A 25,513-nucleotide genomic window follows, 5' to 3' on the forward strand; every position below is an offset into this window, starting at 1 on the left:
TGTCTGCTTTGTGGACATTCCTCCATTTTTGAGGTGGATCTCTGAAATGGGGCCCTAACAAACAATGGATCCCTTGGAAGCAAAATGAGAGGCTTCAGAAGAGATGGAGCAGCAGCAGCAGCAGATGCTGCCATTTGCATGCAGGCTTGGTTATCAGCTGCCCTTGGCTTCCCTCCAGCACACAGCTTTCTCCAGCACTGAAGGACCTTCTGATGCAGGCCTTGGGCTGCTCAGCATAAATAATGTGCTACAGGCAAAGCCTGCATGAAACAGACTATATACTAAAGGAGAGTAAAGAAAACTCCCAGCGCCACCCATGACGGGATCAGAGGATCCAAAGGCTGCACTAAGGAGGTGAGGCTGATCTGTGGCTGCAGAACAGTTCAGAGCTGGGATGCCTCCAGGTCCTGCTAGCAGTGACAGCAGCTGGCATCACCTGTGTCACCCAGCCTGCTCAGTGCAGTTGGAAACACGTGGACTGTCAGATCTGTAGGTGTTATTTCTGACATCCAGGTGCCTTTTAAGAACTCCCCCCGGAGTTCTCTAGGGGCAGGAATTGTGGAGAGGTACATAACAGGTACATGAAGGTTGTATCATTGCATCAGAGTGCAAACTGAGATTGCATAGGAAATCTTTCTTATGTCTCTGACTTCTGATAGCTTGGCTGCAGCAGCCGTGCTGCGGCTTTCACCATGTTTGAAATGCGATTTCCTAAGTTTTGTAAAAGCCTACAAGAAAGAGAATCCCATTAAGGGAAACCACGTCGACTCCGATTTCTTCCTCAGCTCTCCCAGTGCAGCTGTTTCTAAATCACTCACGAGCTTTTTCAGCTCTGCTGCATATTCGATGGCATACGGTCGAGCAGAATAAAATGATCGATATTTGTAATGGGCTTCTCATCCCAGTACATGGAAGGAATAATAAATGTCGTGATATATGACAGCCCTTCTAAAGCCCCGTGGAGCCAAAGGAGATGCAGTAAGCATACATCTCCGACTTGCTACCCCTGTTTTGCTTCCCTGCGTCTGTCCTTTGTTTCCTCCCGCATTTATTTCCCCGGTAATGGAAGGCTGTAATTGAATTAAAAGTGACTCGGTATGAACGTGCTGCGGCTGCACTGCTTCCCTTGGACAGGGCTGGGTGGACTCCTGCAAGCACAGGCTGTGCAGAGGGCTGCGTGGAGCACATGGTGGGGTGGTGCCATGTTGGCTTTATGTCAGGTGAGTGTGCATGCAAACGGCCTCCTTTGCTATGACACGGAGTGGCAGCTCTGCATCTTTCGGTGCGGCCACCCAGAGGGCTGCTGTGGTGAGCAGTGAATGCAACACGGTTTGGCGCTGCTCTCGTCTTGCATTCACATGCAGCAGCACACACCTTTCTTTAACCCCTTAAGCTAAGAAGGCCTTTTAGCAAGCCCTCAGCTTTGGCACGGCAATGGATGCAGATCGCGGTCCCTATTCGCACCAGATTTGTGCCATTTGAGCCATTCCGGGACCTGTCAGACCGCAGGGACGAGGAACACGAAGGTCGTGCTGGAAATGAACGGGGTGACGTCACAGCCCGCGCGCCGTCCGCCTCCATTTTGTGTCCGGCTCATCCGCGGCCCCGCCGGCCGCAACCGCGACCCTCCGGGCGGGCGCGCGCGGCGGGAATGGGCGGCTCGGCGCGTGCGCGGTAGCGGGGCGGCGGGGGCGTGTCTCGCCCGAGGATCTCGCGAGAACGCGCGGGCTATATCTGGGAGGGGGGCGGGCGCGGGGCTTCCTTTAGTGCGCGTCCGCCCGCAGCGCCGCATCCCGCACGGCTCCTCCCGCGCGACCAGGCCGAGAAGATGGAGGACAGCGCCATGGACATGGAGAGCATGGGCCCGCTGCGCCCGCAGACCTTCCTCTTCGGTAACGGGACCGGCCACTCGCGCCTGCCGCCTCTCGGCTTCTCCCGTCCGCGCTGGGGGCCGCGGGGCGCGGTGGAGGCGGGCGGCTGGGCCGCGGGTCGGAGGGAGCTCCGGAGGGCGGCATTGGGGCGGCCGGGAGGAGGAGGAGGAGGAGGCGGAGGAGGCCGCGGCCGCGCGCGGGTTTTGCTGAGCGTTGCGGCCGTTCCGGCGGCGCTCCCCACGTGGTGGCGGCGGGCACGTGGCGGCGGCGCGGCCCTTTTGTTCCGCGGGCCGGGAGCACGTGGAGCGGCGTGCGGGGAGCTGCGGCCATGGCCGCCCACACGGAGCCTGTGGCGGGGAGAGCAGCGGCCTGCACGGCGACGGGAGCGGCCTGCAGCGGACTGAGCGGCCGCTTGGGGTGGGCGAGATGGCGCCGCGTGGTCGGTCGTAGGTCGGGGCCTAACCCAGCACGTGTTACCGCGCTGCGGCTCTGAACGTGGGACCCGTGATGGCGAGCTGCAGAGTAACGGGGGAGGTTGGCGAAGAGCTGAGTGCGGGGCTGTGCTCATCGTTGTGTGCTGTCTTACAGGCTGTGAGCTTAGAGCAGAGAAGGAATATCAGTTCAAAGTAGATGATGAAGAAAACGAGCATCAGCTGTCCTTGAGAACGGTAAGTACCTTTTGCTTCCTCCGTTTCGAGTTCTGAGGTGTTGTTTTCGAGTAGTGCTCCGTGACTGCTGCAAGAAGGCTGGTGCAGTTTGTAAATTCATTGCATTTAACTGATTTATCTTTAAATAAGCACCGATGTTTCGTGGACTGTTACAAGTAATATAAGCTTGAGAAAATGGTGATCTATGTCCAGTGAGTTAATAAATATTTACTGGAAGGAATTGAGGGCTGGAGCTGACCCTGAGTGCAATATTCAGTTGTTCCAGGAGCACGAGGAGGGGAAGGCTTCCATTAATCATAGAGGGCACATTTCAGCAGACCACAGAAACTTTAATTTGAAATGGATCCTTCACATGCTCCCCAGTCGTAATTCCTGGGCTTTTTTTTCCACAAACTGCTACTAATGTGTGTACTTGGATCTTTTTGGGGTCTGTGGCAATGAGCAGGGCATGGCATTTGGGGGCCTTTGCTCAAGGCTGAACATGCTTGTGTTGTTTTCCTTAGCACTAATACAAGGCAATGCAACTTCACATCCAATGAGGTTGTAGCTTCCAGCCAAGGAAGTCGTGCTGCCTCTGCATTTTCACTTTTATTTATATGTGAAGGTTACACCTTAATGTGAAAGACAAAAAAAAAGCCAGAAGTGGGAATTGCTCCATGCAGGAGATTTGGATGTTAATGCTTTCTCAAAACAATACTTAGGATGCTTTCACTTCAACATTAGTTGTGTGAGTCATGTCTTCAGTCTGTGCACTTCATGGAGATTTCAGTCTGGACTTGACAGTGTGCAATTTAGACACAATTGTGGGCCCTTTAGAATTTGCTTTCAGGGAAGTTCTTGGAGAAAGTTGATGTGGGTGGTTCTCATACCTGTATATTTGTAGCAAAATGAGGATTGTCGCATGGTGATACTTCAGTTGTATGGCTTTGCCCAAAGATTCTCATTTTGGAAGTGAGCTATAGCATCTCCTGATGGATTATGGGGTCTTCATTGAGCATGGAGCAGACTGTATGCTTAGCAGAACGTAGTTTTAGGCTAGTGTGGGAAAAAAGTCTTATTCAACAGCATGACTTTTAAACTAAAAAGATCACCAAAAGGAACAATGGGGAGTGAAATAACAAACAGGTTAGTAATGTCTTAAACTTGGCATCTCTTAGAAGAATCTACAAGGAAGAGATGGCTTGGTAAGCAGAGTAAGGAGATTCTGGAAGGTAAAACATGACTCTTGTAAACACTGTGTCTATGGTCTGTGATCAGGATGAAAGTCTAAATGAATAAAGGTAGACATGTGTCATTTTAAATGAATAAAGGTAGACATGTGTCATTTAAGTCCCTGGCTGAATTTGTGCTGGGGAAGGGAGGGGAAGTGAGGACAAAGGATGAAAGTGAAAGGGGAGGAGCACTGATGTGTGTAGGTCTACCTTTGGTGTAGATGGCAAAACATGTAAGCGGATGCCTGCCAGCCACTCAGTAAAGAAATGTATCTTAGTTACTGTACTATTGTTTGAACTGGTATAGATGGCGGGGTAGGTAGCTGTGGGCAAGGGAGGACATGCTTTAAAATGAAATTCTCATCCTAGTGGGCAGTCCCACCAGCTGAGTGATTGATTGTAGTGCGGATCCATTTGAGAGGTGAGATCAGAGCACCAATAGCACTGCTTCTAGTTCACGTTATGAAAAATTGCCTCATGTAGTGGAGCCTCCATCATGTTTCTTAGTCTTCATCTGATGTGCTTTGTCTAGATTGTGATCACTTGCTTAAAACACGTGTCATAGGGAATGGAAGCTTGAGCATGCCACTGTCTGCGTGAAGTGCTTACACACTTAATTCATGAAGAGAAGCTTTCTTATGGCTGTTGGGAAGGGATGCAGTAAGCCATGTTTGCTTGCCTCAGAGATAATTGTAGTGCTTAAGGAAGTCCTTGGTTTTCAGAGGACTTGCATATAACTCTGACTCAGATGCCAGAGGTTCAGAAAACTGGAATTTCTGGCCTGGTTCATGTCTGTCACTTGTTTGCTACCTTCAAGCTATGATTTTCAAGTTACCGGAGCGTGCCTGTCTTGTATGTGGTGTAAGGAATCAAGATACTTGAGTTAGAGATGTGCTAGGATGACAGCTCTCAGTGCTTGGTGGATTAATGCAGAAGGCTCGTGCCTAAAAGAAAAGCTCTAAACTCAGCAGCACTGAGACTTAAATTCTCCTTGAACTTAAAGAAAACAACATAGTGTAGGTGATGCAGTGAGAACATGACAGAGAAGAAGCAGCTGTAAAGGAAGGGGAAAGGACTGAGGCTGTGTTTCTCTGGTAATTGAAAGCAGCTGTTTTATCTTCCTTTAGCCATGTATGTATGCATGGGCCTGTTACAGTGCTGTCTGGACTTGTCACTGACACCCCCTCCTTGAAAGCAATAAGTCTATAAGTTGACTACACCAATTGTCTGGAATTACACACTGTACATGCGAGTGCTATGGGAAGAGAGGTGGTGGTTTTGGGGAGGAGTGTGACTCAGCTGTTAGTAGTCAGAGATACAAATGTCAATCTCTGCCTGCAGAACTGCAAACACAATCTAAAGGACTTCAGATACTGAAGAGTGTTCTTAGGATGTGCTCTGTTCTTTACTTCACAGGTTACATTAGGGGCTGGAGCCAAAGACGAATTACATGTTGTAGAAGCAGAAGCACTGGACTACGAAGGCAACCCTACTAAAGTAGTACTGGCATCTCTGAAAATGTCTGTGCAGCCTACAGTAAGTAAATGAACTTGGAACAATCTATTACAAATTGGGTCTCAGGTGAGGAGGGTATATTAGAAAAGGGTTTAGGCTGCCCAAATTGTATTGATCTGTCATAGTGCTTAGTGGATTCACAGATGCAGTGAATAGAAGCTAAATCAACATATATATATTTCTTGGAACTCCCAGGCTTGCTGTAGTCACAAGTAATTGGCAGGCTTTGAGTCAATTTACACATTCTAAAAATACTATATTTTACTAATATATTGTACTAATTTTACCTGTAATGTCCTGTACAATCACATAGAGATGCACCCACATGCAAATACAGTTAACCTGGTGTTGTCTTAAAGTGGAGCTGCACAGTACTGAGGGAGGTGTGTTGACTGGAAGTTGTCTTTTCTGCAACAATATATGGAGACAATGTGGATTGGTCTGGCTTTAAAAAGTGTGCTTTAATTATGATACATCATCACCATGTTATAAAAACAGTGCTATTGCTGCACTCAGACCCTGAACTAATTCCAAATGCTTCTGGAATATTCTCTGAGCTTGAAGAGTGTGGTTGGTGTGTTAAATTAGCAATCTCCAGGTGTTGGTGTAGTTGGTTTAATTTGGATGGATTACCTGTTGAACACACTTTGTTTTTCTCCCTTAGGTTTCACTAGGTGGATTTGAGATCACACCACCAGTTGTTTTGCGGTTAAAATGTGGTTCGGGGCCTGTTTATGTCAGCGGTCAGCATCTTATAGGTAAGTATTGCTCTGGTTACTGATCTTCAAAGCTATTCATTCATTTACAAAACAAAGGCATTTTTACAACTCAATATAATAAACCTGCATGTCACTAATGGTAAAGCAGTCTGCCATTTATAAGAAGGCATCAGTATTGGGAAGTTCCCACTGCTGCCTGAGTGGTGTCGTCTTTCTTATGCTATTGTTAACAAGGTGGATATTTTAAACATTGCCATCGTTTTATCAGCATTAGAGGAAGAACCAGAATCAGAGGATGAGGAAGAGGATACAAAAATTGTGAATGCTTCAACAAAGAGACCAGCAAGCGGAGGAGGAGCTAAAACACCACAGGTACATTCCCAGTCAGTTTGCAGAGTTCTGTTTTGCTTCAGTATTCAATCTGCCTTGGAAGTGAGCAGTCAGCTATTTAATAAGTAGTGTTCGAGACAACTTTGGGAGAGCTTTGCTTTGTACGTGGGTATTGGCAGGTGCTATCTTAGAAAAGTGCTGTTAAATACAGCTTGTTTCCAAAGCTGAATGGGCTAATTTAAAGGTTACTTTGACCACTGCAGTAACTGCACTTAGAAACTCACTCTTGCAGTATACTGTTCAAACACTGGTATAGCATAATGGATTGACATGGCTGTTCTTTCCATTTCATAGAGTTTGATTGGGCAGCTCTGCGTGTTGATATTTAGATAAACTGCTTTTAGTTAGGACACAAATTACACAAGGAAGAGGTTGCTGTCTTTTAAGGCTTAATATGGTATTGATACTTAACATAGTATTTCTTTTTCCAAGAAAAAAGCAAAATTATCAGAAGATGACGAGGACGACGATGAAGATGAGGATGATGATGATGAGTATGTAGTTTTGTTTTGAAATAGAGGCATCACTTTTGGAGTACGAGTTGTGTGATGTATCTATAGGTATTAAGTGAGGAAGGTGCTTCTTGGCCTTCACTATAGGAAAAGAATTAGCTTAAATTTATTTCCAAATATAATTTAAATTAGTGTTACTTAAAGATGTAATTTTGGGTTGGAAAATTTAGCCTTGTGTAGTTCGGTAACTTTCTATAGATATAGGATTTCTTTACTGTGGTATTGATAACTGCAAGGTTTGCACCTTGAGCATTGAAGCAGAAGGCAGTATATGTAACTGCACTGTTGGTAGGTAGAGTATTTTACATAGCAGCCTGTTACCTGTTAAAACAATTAATGGTGAATGACCCCTTTCTAATTGTAGTGATGAAGACGACTTGGATGATGATGAGGAAGAGATTAAAGCACCAGTGAAGAAGGTAAGCAGTGCATTTGTTACTTTGAATAATACTTATGACCCTTTTCACCTGTGAAGAGCAGTCTTAGGGCACTTTATTCAGCCAGGAGTGGCAAGTGCTTATGCTGGTCAACCCTTTTAATAGGTGTTTGATGACTGTCCTGATTTTGAGTGATGTTTCAGGGTTAACGTGAAGACACCTGAAGAGGGAGATTGGGAAAGGTGTGTGTGAATGGGATGCTTTTCATTTAGCTTGATGTATATAAAGAAACAAGCAGGACATGGAAACAAGCTCTGTTGTATCTACACTGGTATGGAAGGGAGACTGAGTAGTTCTCTAAATACCTGTGTGCTATGTGCCTGTGGTAGCTCTATGTATGGGTGTTGGGCATCAAGCACAAATTTGTTCCTATATATGGATTATGCCTTGCTGTTTCAGTCTGATAAAGGTGAAGGCAGTGACAGAACTTTGGGTAAGAAAAGGTATAAAATGGGTGAGCCTATGGGAAGGCGTTTAGCTGCCAGGTGTTTGAGGTTGTCTGCCCTTCAGTGCCATCTGGTGGTAAAAATAAAAACAACTTGGCAACTGCAGAGATTAAATGCTTTATTTGAACTTGTATGTATCAGCTTGAATTTGTATTAAAGTAACAGTTTTCTTCCGAAGGAACAATTAATGCATCAGTTTTTCCTGTCATCTTATCACTGAGTGAAATGTACCTTTGTTTTAAATAGGAACACAGGAAATGCAGTTCATAGAAATGCTTGTGGCGTTGCTCTTCCACAATCCCAGACTAGATTTCTGTATAAAATATTAGAGAATCTAGGATATAAATGAGGAAAATAGTCCTGTGTATGGTCTTGTAACAAACTTAATTGTTCTCTATTGTGCTGAAGCAGCAAGCAGGCTGTCTTCTTTTATATAATTCACTGTTGTTTCTAATATCCGCTTAAGCAATGGGCACTGATTGTACTATGTGTGGAATGAGGACTCATGCAAAAGCTTGAGGTTAAATAGTATTTATTTGTCACAGGGTTTTCAGTGTTGTTAGCACCCCCAGCAGTACTGTGTTTTCATGGCAAATTGTTTGGTGTGTTTTCTTTGCAGCCCGCCCGTGAGCCTGCAGGAAAAAATGCACAGAAAGCAAAGCAAAATGGAAAAGACTCAAAGCCGTCCACACCAGCATCTAAAACAAAAGTGAGTGAAAGAAAAATGAGTGGAATGTTTGTGGTGCTCTGGAATCTGATTTCCTTGCCTAGCAGAAACTTAGTGTGCTAATCATCAAGCTGGGTTTCTGAAGGAATATGAAGCGTGGTGTTACTTCCTTGCTTCATATACCCTATGAAACTCAGTATTTGGAATAAGCTGTCCTCTGTGCAGATTAGATGTCTGGTAGTTTGAATTTCTAGGCTGTTTTTGTGTACCTGTAGAAGAGGATGTTATTCCAGCACTGTGACTGTAGTACCATGGTAACTTCTGCTGATATAGCAGCCTTCTCTGGTTCTGTTTGCTGCCTGCTCTGTTCCAGCAGTGCTGCTACAGTGGCTTGATATCACCAGTTAGTAAGCTGATCCACTTGAGGAGAAAAAGCTTTCTTGTTCAGTTTCTTTGTAATTGTCAAGCTTCCTTAGATTGCTTTTTGTTTCTGCATCTACTCAAACAAGGTCAGTACACAAATTAGAGTGGAATGATGGGTGCAGGCATGGCGTCTGAAAAGCACAGTCAGTGTGTGCCTTTCCAAAGTGTGAATCAAACCTGGCTGTAGTTGTGGAGGGAGCTCAAAACCAGGGAATGTTTGGGCTGGTTTCAGTTTTGTTTCTGCTTGAAGAAAAAGCAGTTTAGACACGTGCCTAGAAACAGTTCAAGGTAATTATGACAGCCGCTTCTTGTATTGAAGATAAACTCTAGGTTTCCCAATATCTGTTTTCAGAAAGCTTGTTTTTTGCAAAACTCTGTATGCAGTTTTGTATGTGGTCTCTAACAAAATGAATAATTTTCAGACTCCAGATTCCAAGAAGGACAAAACTCTAACTCCAAAAACACCCAAAGTTCCTCTGTCGTTAGAGGAGATCAAAGCAAAAATGCAAGCCTCTGTAGACAAGGTGAGTTTGTTCAACTGTGATCAGCCTTATTTTTTAACACTTCCAGCAGCAGAGGAATGGCTTTGAGATCTGCATGTCACTGCTTGCTGTGCTCTTAACTCACTGTATATTGATAAGTTGGTGTCGACACCCAGAAGTGAAAGGTGATTTAGAATAAGCCTCTGCTTGTAAGAAAGTGGGAGAAAATATTTCACCAGTAGTGGTTATTAGTTTTGTATTTATTAGTGAGCTGCCTCAGTGTGAGGCTGCAGGATAAAAGCGAAGCACAGCAATCACTTGGGGTGATGTTTACTCTAGTGGTGTAAAATAGTATTCACATCTTGTGTTTTGGGCAGCTAGAGTAAGGAGGAGTTTTTAGCATGCTTGGAATTGTTTGGTCTTCCAGCAGTATACAGTTGATATCCAGAGGCGTGTAAGGCTCTGTAACTTCCAGAAGGGGGAGATAGATGCTTGTGATTAGAACTGGGTTTGGATAGAAGTGCTCTGTCAATAGTTGCTTGAGTAAAAAGTGTGGTAAGAATCAGCAGTTCTTTTCCCATAAGCCAGGTTTGGATACTTGTGTGCTATGTAGGTTCACTGCAGACAAACGTTTACTGCAGAACAGCTGGAGGTAAGGACCTGACATCTCCAGCTGTGTTTTTCTTTGCTTCAATAACTCAGAACTGCTTAAAGATGGTGTGTCCTTTGGTGACTGAATGAGACAATTGGAAAGCTATTTTTGAATAAAGCTGAAACCTACAGTGATGTCGGTGCACGGAGAGAGTTTTTCTTTGTGATTTGAGATGAGCTGTTTCCTCCTTATGCTGACAAGTCACCCCAGAGAATCAGAATCGTGGGATGGTTGGGATGGTGCTGTGTGTGAATAGGTCTGCCTTTCATTAGGGCAGTTTGTTCCAAGCCCCATCCAGCCTGGCCTTGGATGCTTCCAGGCATTGGGGCATCTGTACCTTCTCTGGGCAACCTGTAAATTCTGATAGGATCAGGCTTATCTTATGTTTAGATTCCTGAAGTTTTAAGGCAGTTTTGTCCCACAAATGCAAAAGGCAGCAAAAATTATTTTAGTGTACAGAGCGATGCAGAGTGAGCAAGGATGGATGGGTGGTGCTTCTATCAGGATAGACATGTGTATCCCTAGATGGTGAACCTGGTGTTGACAGATGATGTTTTCGAGGTCAGGTTAACCTCTTGGTACAGATGGGTGTTGGGGTGGTTCCTTGAGATTTTGTGCTTTCCAAGATAGTGTTAAGAGTTTATCTCGATGTGCAAAATGCAGTGTGGCATTTAGCTGTAACAGCCAGTGAGTTAACAGCTTAAAGAACAGCTTCCATTGTTTTATTAATGTCGTACAGAAGGTTTTCTTTAGTAAACATTCAGCAGATATCAGCAAGCAAATGAAACCGGTAGATTGCAGGGGTAAGGCATCATCCAGATGATATGAATGAAGATGCCTGTCCAGGCATTTCAGTGCAGGCACAGTGCTTTGAGAAATAGCTGGGTGCCATGGAAAAGCCAACTTAAAGCTTTAGCTTTTGGATGTTGCAAGGTGAGTTCAGTAAAATTCCACTTGCGTTGCAGAAGGTTGAAGCTTCAGCAGAGCTGTTGAGCATATGCAGGTCGTTGCATCATTCCAATCAAGCTTGCTTTTTTTCAAAATAGGGTTGTTCCCTTCCGAAGCTGGAGCCTAAATTTGCCAACTATGTTAAGAATTGCTTCAGGACGGAGGACCAAAAGGTAACTGGATTTATTGAAACCTGATAAAACCCAAAGCCTTTTATAACCTAACCTAGGGATTCTTTTCCACTTCTTAATCTTTACAAGCTTTGGACTCTTTCAAAGGGTTACAAACCACGAACAATGCTTCAAATTAAATGGGAACGGTTTTAAGGGTTTAGTTGGCTAAGATGAGAAAGTTAATATTTTATTACATTTTTCCAGCTTTTATATGGTTGGTAAATTATCTCTTGCTTACCGAACCCACAGAATTTTCCTTTTGGCACCGTATTGGTGAAGGAAATGAGCTGTGGTTTTCCTTGCTGCTGAAGTTGGCCACCTAGGCCAGTCTGCCGCTCAGCCTTTTGTTGGGGAGGGTGTCTGGGAGGGGGAACTGTTTTGCAATTGAGATTATGGCTTTCTCGCCGCGTTTTCTCCCAAAGTCAACTGAACTCTTGTAAGAGGGCAAGCCAAAAGGTGGTATCAGGAAGCAAGCTTCTGTATTAGTTATTACTCAACTTGTACTGGGCTAAAAAGCGTCTTAGATTTCCCTACAGAAATTCCTGTAAGTTGAAAACTTCTCTTCCAGTGACAGAATTCCTTACGCTTTCCTGCTTCCTTCAGTGGTTCAGAGTAAACTTGTCTGATAGGCAAATTGATAGGTTCTTGAAAGAGCGCTTAAAAGCAGTTAGCCTCAGCTACTGGAGCGGGTCTGACATTAGCCAGGGTAGGCAGAGTTCAGCCAATATTTGCCTAGCTGGTCCACACCCATCCTCTCACTTACCTTCACTGAATTTTTATGATTGTGATTGAAGCGAATAACAGCCTTCTAGCAGAACGATCCGATGTGTTGCTTTCAGCTTAGTTTCCTCTGAAAGAAAAGTGGGGTTTCTTTATGGTCATTGAATGTCAATATAGCAAAGCGGGTGAAAAAAAAAAACAAACACAACAAACCACAACAAGAAATAGATTTAAGTTTCTAACCTTTTGTGTACACTTCCAGGTCATTCAAGCTCTCTGGCAATGGAGACAGACTCTGTAAGAGACCGATTTAAACCGTTTGTTAAAGTCTGCAGTCTTACTTCTGTAACCGTTATTTGGCTGTTCTTTTTACAAATGCTGAAAGAGCTTTCCCTACAGTGTCTGATAAATGTCATCCAGATTACCTTGCCAAGAATGTGTTGTCCAAAATGCCTGTTTAGTTTTTAAAAGACGGGACTCCACCCTCAGCTTCATTTTAAGTATGTATGGAATGTTTTGATAAGGCATGGTGGTGTGGTGGTGGTGGTCAGACAAATGGAAACGGTGGGAAGACTAAATGTACGTGGAAAGAAAAAAATAATAATAAAATTTAGTATTTTAATAAAGTATTATCGTTTCTTTTTTTATGGGTTGGGGGATAGGCTGCATACCAAACCCAGGAGATAACAGGGCTTTTAAGTTCTTCTAGGGAGCTACTGCTAACTATTTGAGCTGCTTCTCTTTAGCAACTACACATTGGTCTCGGTCATGTTGTCAGCTTTAAGAACAGCCATACCCCAATTCCGTGAGCTCCGCAGCTACCGAGCAAATGGCTTAGTGAGAAGGCTTAGCGGTAAGCAGGACTTTCTTCTTGTCTGGAAGCGACCACTAATTATGTAATTGCATACAACAGCCCTTCCTGCATCTCAGTTTCTGACCCGCTTCGTTGCCTTTTGGTTTATGGTTTCATTCTAACAGCTAAGTTTGTAGGGTTTGTGACTCTGCTTGTAAAAATGTAATACTTTTGATTTGGGAACTGCTGGCAGTGCTGTGCCTCTCAGGGGCTGCAGTCTCTGAGGTTGTCTCAATGACTGGGCTAAGGGTTTTTGTGGAGGGGAGTGTATGCTTGAATGCTGAAGGATGTGCCCAGGGAGCTCACAATGAGGGGGATCAGTGGCCCATGGAGAAATTCCTGGGAATAACGGAGAGTTAATCCTCTGGTCTTTGAAGATTGAAGACTGCAAATCCCAAAAGCTCAGATGGGCAGGTAGTCTGCATCACAGTTCCTCAGATCATTCTCCGAAGCACTCCAGATAATGGTTGTCCACGTTGAAACTTAATCCTCCTATTTAAAAGGGGCAAAGCATGTTCAGTCCTTACACTGATCTTTAGAGGAAATTAATTCTCAGAGTAAACACGATGCTTACTAAGCAGCAATTGTTCTTCAGTACGCCCGGGATGATGAAATGGAGCCTTACTAGCTATGTTATTTTTGTTGATTGCCTAGCAGTGATACTAAAAGGATCATTTAAAGTAACTCGTTGGTCTATGTTCAGTTGCTATATGAGGTACAGATGCCAAGGTGTGAAGTCAATGGTATGTGAAGGGAGGAAAGAAAGCATGGATGATGTACCTGGCACTGAACTTGTTCTCAAAGCTCTTGTCTAAATGCTGTATTGCTTCAGGTGCTTGAATGCTCTCTCTGTGTAGTAACTGCAGTAACTGGTATGAAGACCAAAACAACGCTAATAAATGTTTAAACAGTTGTAACAATTAAACTTGATTTAACCCTTGATGTGTGTGAGTTAATGCAACTGACTTTCCTCTTTTTCTAAGCACAAGTCTTGAGACCTGGAAGGCGCTGAAGCAGCTTATAAGGAGGTTGGAGGGTTTGTTTTTACCTGCACGAAGGTTGTGCACAGTTGTTTAAAAGGAAACTTTGGTTTCCTTTGTACCAGATGAAACCAAAAGGAAAAGCCCACTTTGGCTGGTGCTTTTGCTGGTCGTGGCATCACCCATAGAGTTGTTCTGGAGTTGTTCTGGAAGTGCAATGTGCTTTTTAATTTGCAGAAATGTCACAATCTTATTTATTTATTTGTAACAAGTTTGCTGCTAAAGCAAGTTGGACTCTGTAGTGGAGATGATGGATGTGATGGAAACCAGTGCAACTCTAGAATCAAGCATTTCCCCTTGGAGAAAATAAAGCATGGTAAGGAAGTGACAGTGCAGTCAGAGGTTGCATTTAAGCTTCCCTTAAAGAGCAGCATGTGAAATGGCAGCGTGAGGGTTTGAAATGCCTCTTTGTGTGGGGTTATGTCAACAGGTGGTGTCATATGTATGAGTGAGCGCAAATGACCTTAGTGAAATAGAGCCGATGGGCTCAGGTTAGGAAAACTGCCCTCCATGTTGCCTGAAATGTGGAGATGGTGCAGCAATGTCAGTGTCGGGTTGTCCAGGCAATAAAATATTCCGAGTATGAACCTTAAAGAGAAGGCCCAGAGTCTACAAGTCACTGCCTAAAGCAGGTTATTGGCTACAGCCACGTTTGACGACGTGATGGCAGGGAGATGGTGGAGCTTGTATGGGTGGTTCTAATGGGGAGGTGTGTACCCACGCTATAGCCAAAGTACAGCGTAATGCCAAATCACCAGACTACCATGAGGCATCTATCTACATCATAGCATAAAAATGGTAATTATAATGAGCTTATAAGTTGGCTTATTTTGTTTCTGTTTTTAACCAGTTCATAGTCTTGCAGCTCCAGCAGTGAGCAGCAATTGGTGCCTATGTGCTGCCTGTGCCCCATCTGGCCTGTTGCTGCGTGGCAGCCTGCCCCATCCCTCCCCAAACCAGACTTGGCCTGCTTCTGCCAGCTGTGTCTCGGAGCACTTTGGTCCTGTTGGGACTGGCCAGCTGAGGAGTGCTGTGGGGCTGCTGGGCCGTGCAGTTCCAGCCCATAGGTGGTATGGTGTTCATGGGCAGCTGCCAGCTCTTTCAGTTACTTTGATGAGCCCACGAGGTTGAATTCAGAAATCTGTTCGAACTCATTTGAAGGCACCAAATACAAGGTGCCTTGCTGAAGTATTGCTCTTGACTACAGTGTGTTGCCCTTAAACGTAATTGCAGTAAAACTCATGTTTTGATGGAAATAATTCAGTGTTGAGGACTACGAGCCTGCATGGCTCTGGTGCTTGGAGGGTGGCCTATTTGAGAATGCAGAGATGCAGCAAGAAAAGAATGATGTGTTTTCTTGTCCTTACCCTGGCAAAGCAGATCTTGGTACACTGTGTAGCAGTGCCAGTGCCTCCAGCTGGCTGTGCCCCAACCAATGCTGCTGGCTGCAGCTGGTCTCCACATCTGTTCTCTCTCCAGTTTGGGTATCTTCAAGCCTGGGCATCTGACTTGAGAGGAAGTGATGGTAAGAAGGATGCTGTCCTGCAGCAAAACAGCATCTCTCAATTTCAGGTCTTGGTTTGTCTTCTTCCTTGGGTTGCTCAAGAAAAGATAATTAGTTTTCCTTAACTCTCTCTTGGGTTTCTGTTTGGTCCTGTAAAATTAAATAGCCAAAATGGAGCACGGAGAGTCTCGGAGCTGGAGAGATGGGACTGGCACGAGGTTTGGCTTCACCAGCACTCAGCACCAGTTGCAGCCTTTGGGGAGGCCCAACATCGACATGGCTGGTAGGAGCCTGGAAGGGAGCGTGTGTGGGCTGAGGTAATGGAAAACAAGGCTGGGATGGGTGGTGGTTCTGGGCTCCTCGCCACCCAGACGATCCCTCAGGGCAACTTCATGCTGGAGAGCACTCTGTGTCCTCCCCTCCTCTGGTAATCCTACCAAATGCCCCAGGCCATGTCCTGTCCTTCCAACAGACCGTTACTGACTGGCAGCCAACCTCTCCCAGCTTTCCCTTCCCTCGTTCCCTGTGGAACAAGCAGATAAAGATTCCTCTTAGCGTTGCCCCAAAGGAAGACTGAAGATTGGATCCTACTTGGGAAATGTCATAGACGAAGCTGCAAATGAATTTGGTGGTTTGGAGCTCAGCATTCAATGGAGTGCCTTTATTCCCTGGCTCGGTCTAATGGGCAGTAGGTCCTGGCAAGCAGCAGCACACACAGCTCGTTGCGTTGAGTGAGGCTGGAGGTTTTGTGATCTGGTATTCATTAGGGGTTGCTTGGAGTCCTGACTGTGTTCTGATGGAAGGGGGAGCAGAGCTTGTGTGGCTGGGTGCAGGGGAATGGGTTGGGCTGAGGGTTGGCCTCATCCCTTCTCAGTGGGGGCAATCCTGGGCTGTACCTGCTGCTATTTGCTTTATCCTCTACCGATGCTTTTGGAAGCAATCCCATGTGTCCCATTGGATCAGCTCTTTGGTGTCTGGCTGTCAGTTGCATGTTATACGAGTGGCTCTTTTAAAAGAGGATTTGAGCCATGCTTTATTTGGATGAAATGAGTAAATGAAAAAATATAATACATGTTAATTAAGATGTTATAAATGTCTGTGCAGAGACAGCTTAATGCTCCTAATTGCGTACATAGGCTGTGGTTGGTTGGTTGGTTTGGGATGAGTTTTGTGGACCTAGATTTCTTTCTTCAGAAACATTCTCCCCTTGCATTGCACCTATGAGCTCTCCCAGTCCAAACCAGAAGAGCAAAGGAGCATGGAAAGGAGTTTGAAGTGCTGGAGTTTGCCCTGTTGCTGTTATTATGAATGGTGAAGAGCTGCAGAGGTAACAGGGCTGTGAGGTGTTCCTACCAAGGGGGTTGATTGGTTGCTCTGTCCTGAAGCCCACCATGAGCTCCTCCAAGGTTGCTCCAAATCATGTCCACGTTGCTCCGGGTTGACACACACCACACATGGCTGTGTGACCTTCATGTGCAGCCCTGCCTTGAGCTTCAGCAGGGACGGATCCTCACCCGGCTCCAGGGCTGGGCTTGAGATGGGGACTTGCTGGAGACAGCTTAATTCAGGGGACCTCTGTTAAAGAGGTTTATGTTTAAGAGCTGTTGAGCTGAAAAGCTCCGAGTTAAGGAAATATTAAGTTTTGAAGCTTAACAGCTAGTGATTTTTTTTTTATTATTATTATTTTTTTTTTAAGGAAAAATGAAACCATGGAGGAATATAAATGCAAGGAGCCAAGCCCTAGGATTTAGTGCAGTGCAAAGGCTGGAATTTCCCATGGTTTGTGTGGGGATGTCTGCAGAGGTCTGACCATTTTTGCCCCCCAGAAGCGCTCCAGCAGCTGCCGTGTGCTCTTCTGGGGGGGCTGCAGTGCTCAGGGGTGGTTCCATCTGAAATCAAAGCAACGCTGTGAGGAGAGGCAGAGCGATGGTCCCGAAGGTGAGTGCTGAGTTCCCAGGATGAGTGTCCTTGTTGGGTTCGGTGACAAGCACTGCTCCCATGCCTGCAGGATTCGGTCCTCGTGGATGCATTTCTCTTGGGAAGAACAGTGTGGCCTGTAGGTCTGTATCCATGTGCTGTGTGTGGCCATGTGCTTTGGGACCCTGGGTCTTCGCTCCCAGCTGAAACTGTACCCTGCCTTCCTCCTGTGAGGCTGTGACTGAGCATCACGGTGCTGGGCTCAGCTCCTGTCCTCCTGGGCACATGCTGGGATTGTTCTGAGCTCCTCTGGCAAGCAGCAGCGCTCACACTGTGCCCTCCCATTGCCTGGCTTGTCTCACTGGGAGAAGTTTATAAGTCCCCTATGGGCTCTGTTAGGTTGGGTTTTGCATGTGGGCAGGGTATGGACAGAATGTGCATCATATCCCTTCTAACTGTTGTTTTGCTTTTTACGGAAGGCTTGAATTGTGTAAATCCCCCACAAAAGTGAGAATCACTCATGGACGTGACCAAAGGGAAGAGACTGAGAGTCAGACGGGGTGAAATCAGTGCGGGGTCACCGTGGGGCTGAGCTGTGCAGCCTGGCTGCTCTCTGCAGCATGACCCTGTGCTTTCCTCTTCCCTGTAGGAGGAAGGCCCTGGCTGCAGGATGTACTGGGTCATGGAAGGGAAGCCCACATCTGCACCTTGGAACCACCAGAGTGAGCGGAGGTGCTCACTGGATCCACAACAGGCCTTCTATGAAGGAAGCAGGTAGGGGCAGGGTGATGCCCTTTCTGTCTGTGTGTATACACACACTGTGATGCTCACATTCCTTGCCCTGTACCAAGTGGTGTTTTGTTTTTCCACCTTTTCTGTTCTCTGTGCTTTGCAGGGATGCGCTGTGTTATTCTCCATTGGGATCATAAGACTGAAGGAGGATTTGTCACACTCCTAAGGCACAAAACATGGATCTTCTCGAAGTAAACACCAGCATTAAAAGTAAACTTCGGCATTAAAACCCAAACCCTGCTGTGTGCTCCCTGCCACCTCCAGCCCTGTGCTCCTGGCAGCTCTCAGTGCATGAGGGGTCCATGGGGTGGGGGTCACTTCTCTCTGTGCCCCCCCTGGCACTTTGGCTTTGGTACCCAGAGGTGTGAGGATCCAGCATCACCACTTTACCCACCTGGTGACAAGTTCCAGGTGTTGTGAAGCCCTGCGGGGAGCTGCTAGCAGCAAAGGTGGGGTCCCTCTCTGCATCCCTTCCCACTGGGTCATGAGCTGTGTTAAATCCCATCTGCCCATATATGGCTGCTCACCCTTAGAGAGGCAGGGCAGGAAGGGGAGCTGCGTTGTGCCGCATGTGAGTGATTTGGGGTTTTTGTGGTCCAGGAGGAAGGAGTGAATTTCACTTTTACAAACACTCAGCTCAGTGACAGCACTGTGGTGCTGCAGGGTGGTGCAGACAGAGCTCAATGCTTTTGAGGGGCGCTCAGCCTGTGCTGCAGAGCCCAGCTGTGCTACGCTGCCCAACCCATGGGGCTCAGGGCCTCCCCAGCAGCTCTAGGGTGGCATCCCATGAGCAGTTCCCTGTACCGGGCTCTGCATTTCCCATTGAGTTAACAGGGCCATGCTTGTGCCTTCAGTGGGGAAGAAGTACTTGAGGGGGGTGCAAGGCAGTGTGTTGAGGCCCAGCTATTGTCAAAGAGCAAACAGGGAGTATTTTCCTGGCTAACTTGGGATGATGCTAAAAAAGCTCATTCACTGCTTTCAAACTTATACACGTTTCCTCTGAGCTACAGGTTGGACAACAGCTCTGTGTGGTGCTGCCCGCAGGTGATGCGCTCTGAAGGGCATCTCTGAAGATGCTGCAGGCAGCGGGCTGTCCCCATGGGTATGTGTGCTGACGTGCACTGTTACTCGAGTATCTGGAAAGCTGGCGGTTATGAGCTATGGTTGTGTTCTCACTTAATAAGGTGTTAACTGACGTTAGGCTCTCTTCTGAGAGTTGGAATATGCTGAAGGTTTGCAGTTCCCGGCTCTTTGTCTGCTCGAAACGAGCTCTCGGAGGCAGGCAGGCACTCACCGCGCGCTCCCAACGTGTGATGTTTTTCATTTATTCCGGAGAAAAAAAAAGAAAAAGAAAAGAAAAGCAACCCGGGCTGTATTTCCATATAGAATATGAGCGCAGAAAGGCGAGGAGGGCCGTGCCCCGTCGCGTGGTGCTGCCGGCTGCGGTGCGACGGAGCGGCCGCTGGAGGGCAGGCGAACCGTGCGGAGCGGAGCGGGATGCAGCGCGGCCGCGGGGCGAGCGCTGCGCGGGGCTAAGCCGGCGGCGGGACCCGGCCGGGAGCGCGGGGGCGATGCGAGCGCGGCGGGGGCCGCAGCCCAGGGCTGGGGGGAGCCGCGCCGAGAGCCGCGGGGGCGACGCTGCCGCCCGCCCGCCCGGGGCTCTTCGGGACGCGCCGCGCTCCGCCCGCCCGAGGTAAGAAACGCCGCGACCTGCCGTCCCCCCGCACCTCCTCCCCCCGTGCTGCCCGCACTGCCGGGCGGGGGGCGCGGCCCCGCTGGCCCCCGGGCCGTTGTGGTTATCGCCGGGTCTTTCTCTCTCTCTCTCTCTTTTTTTTTTTTTTTTAATCCTTTTTTTTTTTTTTTCCCTTTTTTTTTTCTTCTTTTTTTTTCTTTTTCTTTTTTTTTTTTCCATTTCTCCGCTCTGCCCCCTCCCGCTGCGCGGCCGCGGAGCGCAGTGCCGGCCGGGGGGGACGGCGGGGGGGCACGGGCTGATGATCGGAAGTTACTGACAATAAGCACCTTCATCCCCCCCAAAGGCGGAGAGAGAGAGGGAGAGGAGGAGGAGGAGGAGAGACAGGGGGAGAGGAGAGCTGATGCCTAAGCGAGTCACTCGGCGCAGGCACGGCGGGCGGGACCACAACTTCCCGGGGCGCGGAGCGGCGCGGAGCGGCGCGGAACGGAGCGCGGCGGTCGGAGCGCGCCCATGTCAGCTCGGCGCCGGGGGACTGCACGGCGCTACGGGCAGCACTGAGCAACCCTCCTCGCCCAGCGATGTATTCACTGCTCTCCGCCTGCACTTGCCTGTAAGGATTATGGCATATATACATATATATATATATTTTTTTTCCTTCTGCTTTTTATTTTTTACTTTATTTTTTTTCCCCTTTCCTTTTAATTATTATTATTATTATTTTTTTATTCTTGTTTTTCTTGGTTTTATTTGGGAAACTTTCATCTCGGAGGCTCCGGTTGCGTTTTTGCCTGCAGCCAGGTGGGAGCGGGGAGCCGGAGTCCCTTCGTGAGCGCAGCGCCGATCTGCGCCGCTTAAATAATCGCAAAGAAAAACAAAGCGGAAAAAAAATAATAGCATAAAAAACCCCAAACCAAACCGCGGCCGTAAGCATTGCACCGCATCGTCTGATCTTTTGTTGCCTTTTTTTTTTTTCTCTCTCTCTCTCTCCTCTCCAGATGTTTACATTTCCTGCTGCTGTGCTTTCAGGTACAGGTACGTTGTCCTTTTCTTGTCCTCTTTCGCTTTTGGTTGTTTTAAAAGAGATAAAGTAACAAAGGCGGTTCTGACCCCGACGCGCCCCGCACCTCCGCGCTGCGCTTCGCCCTCCGGTTGCGCGGATCCCGGTACGGGTGCTCCGCCCGCAGCGCCGCGCGGTGCCCGCGGGGTCCGGGAGGCAGCGCTGTGCTGGGTGCGGAGGGATGCACTTGCTTTGGAGCTGCAGACGTTCTCCTGCTCCTGGTTCGGTTTTGTTTTGGGTTGGTTTTTGTTTTTTTTTCCTTTATTTCGTAGGGGACTTAACTCCCAAAAAACGATACTTTGCAAAACACGGCGTGCCCAAGCCAGGAGGAGGCTGCGTGCTCCCTCCCCTTTATTCTGGAGGAAGGCGTCCAAGCCTGCTGCTGCCTTTGATCCTGCCTGGGCAGAAGGCAGATGCTGGCGGGGCACTGTGGGTTGGGGCTTCCACTGCCATGTCCGTGAGACCCCCGGTGCCACATCCAGGGGATCCCCATTGCTATGTCTGTGGGACCCCCAATGACGTACGTGTCTGTGCGGGACCCCAGTGCAGACGGGCACAGCAGGTGCCACAGCCCTGTTGCCTGCTCAGTGCCACCCAACCCCGTGTTGGCTCTGCTGCACCTGCTGGTGCTCTGCAGCCAGGGGTGGTGCTGTCACTGCCTCACGAGGGGCTGTGTCCCTACGGCCGGGCCCAACCCAACAGCCCCATCCTCTGCTCCCCTCCTCCGAATGCATCTACTTATTCTTCCCCTCATCCCTTCTGAAAATCACGACTCCCCCGGGCGAACCACCAGCACAGCCCCTGCGTCGCTCAGACCGCAGCTGTAAATCACAGCCGCCGCTCTCCGGTGCGTTTTGTTGTTGTTGTTGTTTTATTCCTGGACCTGAGGAATCCCGGCTGCGATGGCACCCGCTGCAGCGGGAGACATTTTTCTGTGATTGTGTGGTAACTGAAGTTAATCAACCCCGGCCCCCTCCCTTTCCCCCCCCTCCCTTCGGTGCTTTTAGTGAATCAGAAAAAGTTTTGGCCTGCTGCCTGGAAAGCACTTGCTAAAATCTGATCTCTTACTTCAGCAGCCTTAAAACTTGGGAAGTTATTGGCATTTATACAGTTGGAGCTCGCGGGCTTCCAAAGCAATAAAATAATATAAAAAAAAAGAAAGAAAAAAAAAGAAAGAAAAGGGAAAGAACAAGCCCGTGCTGTGGTGCTATTACAGCTCTCTCAGTCTCGGGATGCGCTGTGTCGGGGCTCAGCCATCCAGCAGGGCCACAAGGGGGTCTGCGGTGTTAATGGCAGATGAAAAGATGTGAGCGCCGTAAGTTTTTATTGCCCATTCTGTTACACTTTCTTTCTGGATTTATTCACGGGATTACATGTTTTGAGCCTGAATGGGAGCGAGGGATTATAGGATTTCTTTCATAATGATCAGTTTGGGTAGGAGTTAGCCTTTGGTGAACCGGACTAAATTAATGCATCGCTTCAGTTTAATATTTATTTAGGCTAAAGGAAGTTGTTTGGTTTTGCTTAAAAAGGCTCTGCGCGGTGTTGGGGAGGTTTAGGGGCGGATTATATTCTCAGGGTGGATGGATTATATCCTAAGGTCGATTTTCGCCTCCTGCTGCTGTCGCTGTCCCATTGGTGGCATTGGGAGCACGCCTTCCTGTGCAGGGACCTGGGGCTCTGTGTGTGAAGGTGATGCACCTGCAGTGTGCCCTGGGGTCCTGTGATAAGCTTCTGCTGCAGGAGGAGCAGTACAGGGCAGACGCTCCTTCACAATGCAGCATCCCCTGGTGCAGGGTTTGGCAGTGGGTTTGGGCTCATGGAGGAGCCGGGCTTCTGCAGGGTGCCATTGTTGGGTGCCACATCCCATGAGGGATGCATGGTGCAGAGTTGAGCTCCTGGCACAGCTGTAAGCATCCCTTTGCAGCTCCTGCTCCATCCCTGCAGCCACGTTCCCATCTTGTCAGCTTCCCAGCAGCTCTTCTGCTGCCCAGTGTTTCTGTGCCTCGAAAGCAGTCCCAGGCAGTAGGGAGGGGAGTCTCTTTGGGGACACTGGGGAGGTTAAGCTGTTTATTCAGGTCTCCCTTTAGAGCCACTCAGCTGCACTGTGGCCTCTCCTGCTATCACCGCCCCTCAGCACTCTTCAGTTTAGCTCTCCTGCCCCTCACCTTGCCCTTCAGCATGGTGCATGTCTGCCTGGCTCATGGAGGTGGCCTTGCAGGGCCTAGCCCCTCACTCTGATGCCTCTTGTGGATTAGGATCCAGCTTGGGAATCTGATCCAGAAGCAAACAGGAGGTCAGAGCAGCGCATGCGGCAGCGCTGTGCTATTTTCACATCTGCTGTTGTGTAAGAGGGAGATGGCTGCACCACTTCAATAGTAACCGTTTCTCTGAAGCTCCCGTGCAGCTCTGGGCTGTCACTATTTGGGGCTGTGTAAATTGGGACACAGAGAAATGCTGTTTCCACATGCCCAGCAGGCCAGGCCCTGTGTCCTGTGATGGGTGGCCCAGGCGAGGTGAGGCTCAGGGCTGCCATCTTTGCCCTGCTGGGATTGGGGCCATCACTGCCATCTACAGCACCCACCATCCTGCCATGCTGCATCACCTTTAGAGAGGCAGAGGCCTCAGTCTTACAGATTCCTGTCCAGAGAGGCAAAAAGATGTTTGTGAACTTTGGTATATCAGGACTTTTCTGTTGTGGCAATGGGCAGCAAAGCAGAGCTGCTGCTCGGATGTCTTCACCTGCAAACCCATGTGTTGGAGCTTATATTGCAGTTTCAGAGCTCAGAGATACGTGGGGTGCTTCAGGGAGGAAGGATGGGCTTGGTCACGGCAGAGGTGGGCAGGATGTAGTAGGTGTGGGATCAGAGCTCCCATCTGAGATAGCAGGACACGCCGTGATGGCCGTATTTACTTTGAGTTTCGCCTTCTGTATTGCAGCTGGCGTGGACAAGGCTGGATGGAGTTGAATGATGCTGGGATTTGGAGGGATGCCTGCTTAAAATCTCCTTGTTATGTGCTCATACAGCAGCTTGGGCAGAGAAGAGTGATAGGGGTAAAGGGTGGCACTGCCCAGGCCCTCCTGGTTTCATCAGAGCTGGTGTGAGTCCAGCAGCAATATCTGCATGTGGGCAGCACCCGGAATAGTTTATGTTGCTATAAGCCATAGTGCCAGTGTGGGCACTGGCTGTTTCTGCAGCTGTGATCCAACTGAGCAAGTAGACCCGGAGAGAAAGGCTCCCTTGGGGCTGAAAGTCACTCCTCTGGATCCACAACCTGCATCCCTGGATCTTCGGGGCATTGCTGTGGGTCTCTTCCTTTCCTCAGGAGCTGGGAAAGCCCCTGCTGCATGCTCTCCCCTCCTCCTGTCAGCGCTATCTGCTTTTGCTTTGACTCCTTCCAGATACGGGCGCTTTTGATATCAGTTGTGATAAGAGCAGGTGAAAAAGAAGTTCAGGGAACTGGGAGACTTTAAAAAGGAATAAAGGAGTATGGGAGGGCGGACACCAGCACCGAGGACCACCAGGCATGCAACCTCTGTGGGCATCTGTGTGGTTCTGTGCCTCCAGGGGCAGGGCAGTGCAGAGCCGTCCCTGTGCCCTGCATCTCCCTGCTCTGCTATGGGGAGCACGGGGCTTCAGCCCGGTACCTGTATCTTTTTCTTCTTGACTGTTTTTTGTCCCATCCCTGAGCTTCTGTGTCTAGGTCCCTCTGGGCCGTAGCAGCAGGCACAAGCAGGAATGGTGCAGCCCTGCCTACCTGGCGTGTCTCCTGTTCGCTGGTGTCTGAAATGCCGATGGAGGATTAGCATCCAGCGAAGTAGCTGGAGGGGAAGTGAGAAAAAAAACATAGAAAAGACCGTCTGAGTCTGCCAAAGTATTTTCTTATTGGCATTCAGCAGCCTCGCCATAGCATGAAGAGAGAAGAAAGGAGAACAGAGAGAGGAAGGAGGAGGCTTAGCCTGTCATGGTCTGCGTACTTTCTTTTGTGAGAGCTCCTCGCCGCGCCGGTGTCTGCGGTGGGTGGGAGCGGACGTGCCGATCCCTGCCGGGGGCTGCCGGGCTGTGCCCCCTCCCCTTGGCCTCCCACAACACGGGGCCAGCTCGCAGCAGCCGCCCCTGGGCAGCTCCCTCCTGTTGTGCTCAACCAGCCGCTGGGTTTCAAGCTCAGGCGGGCAGCAGAAACGCATCCTCCCCAGGTGCAGCACCGGGCTGCTCGGCAGCACCCTGCTTGCAGCACATGGTTGCTTTTCCATGAGGGTAACCTGCTTCCTTCTGCTGCAGCCACTGGATGAGGGGTCACGTGGTGACATAGGGAATGCATTGCTCTGCCTTAAGGTGTTGGCCTGTTTCCTTCAGGTGTGATAGCAGCATCCTCTGGGGATAGCTCCTCTGTGCTTGGTGTTGCTCTGATTTCACTGCCGTGGAGCCCTTGTGCTGGGCTGAGATGATGGGAGAGTGTTTTGCCCAAAGATCCCCTGGGGTGCTTGGAAACAGAGGGGCAAACTGCAGCAGGTGAAAGTGTTACACTTTGTCTGTTGGCTTTGGCTGAATGTGTGGTTTGGAGGGGCTGGGTCCAGCAAGCAGCCAGGGATGGCACTGAAGGGGAGCAAAGGGGATGCGATGTACCCTGTCAGCCTCCTGGTAATGTTCTGTAACAGCGCATTGAGATCTGAATCTGAATTTGGTGTAGCTCCCAGGGAGCTGCGGGTTGCATCTGCACAAATGCCTGAGCAATTAGTTGATAGCAGCTTGCAAGGTGCTTCCAGCACCGCTTCTTCCTCCCAGCTCCTGTTTCTCCTCCTGCACATTCTCATTCCCCCC

At 48.5% G+C, this 25,513-nt stretch overlaps 2 protein-coding genes across 3 annotated transcripts in view; both read left to right on the forward strand.

Annotated features, from left to right (window-relative positions):
* Positions 1 to 1,734: 1,734 nt before the first annotated feature.
* Positions 1,735 to 13,617, forward strand: NPM1 (nucleophosmin 1). The gene is made up of 11 exons (XM_072348455.1): positions 1,735 to 1,892; positions 2,460 to 2,539; positions 5,167 to 5,286; positions 5,930 to 6,023; positions 6,253 to 6,356; positions 6,807 to 6,868; positions 7,251 to 7,305; positions 8,389 to 8,478; positions 9,282 to 9,383; positions 11,040 to 11,114; positions 12,097 to 13,617. Exons 1-11 carry the CDS (start codon positions 1,829 to 1,831, stop codon positions 12,133 to 12,135), a joined length of 885 nt encoding a protein of 294 aa, XP_072204556.1. The 5' UTR covers positions 1,735 to 1,828; the 3' UTR covers positions 12,136 to 13,617.
* A 6,393-nt stretch (positions 13,618 to 20,010) lies between these two features.
* The window catches only part of FGF18 (fibroblast growth factor 18), a 63,262-nt gene continuing 57,759 nt past the window's right edge, over positions 20,011 to 25,513 (forward strand). For both annotated transcript variants that reach the window (XM_072348330.1, XM_072348329.1), the window contains exons 1-2: positions 20,011 to 20,243; positions 20,629 to 20,665. In XM_072348330.1, coding sequence (XP_072204431.1) covers positions 20,212 to 20,243; positions 20,629 to 20,665 — 69 coding nt within the window. In that variant the 5' untranslated portion in view covers positions 20,011 to 20,211. The remainder of the gene's footprint in view (positions 20,244 to 20,628; positions 20,666 to 25,513) is intronic.

The sequence above is a fragment of the Excalfactoria chinensis genome, chromosome 13 (assembly GCF_039878825.1).
Source record: "Excalfactoria chinensis isolate bCotChi1 chromosome 13, bCotChi1.hap2, whole genome shotgun sequence".
In the NCBI taxonomy this organism is placed as follows: domain Eukaryota; kingdom Metazoa; phylum Chordata; class Aves; order Galliformes; family Phasianidae; genus Excalfactoria; species Excalfactoria chinensis.

Coding starts and splice junctions, on each gene's coding strand:
- NPM1 (XM_072348455.1), top strand. CDS start 1,829: ATGGAGGACAGCGCCATGGACATGGAGAGCATGGGCCCGCTGCGCCCG. Junction 2,540..5,166: donor ATCAGCTGTCCTTGAGAACG/GTAAGTACCTTT, acceptor TTTACTTCACAG/GTTACATTAGGGGCTGGAGC. Junction 6,357..6,806: donor GAGGAGCTAAAACACCACAG/GTACATTCCCAG, acceptor TCTTTTTCCAAG/AAAAAAGCAAAATTATCAGA.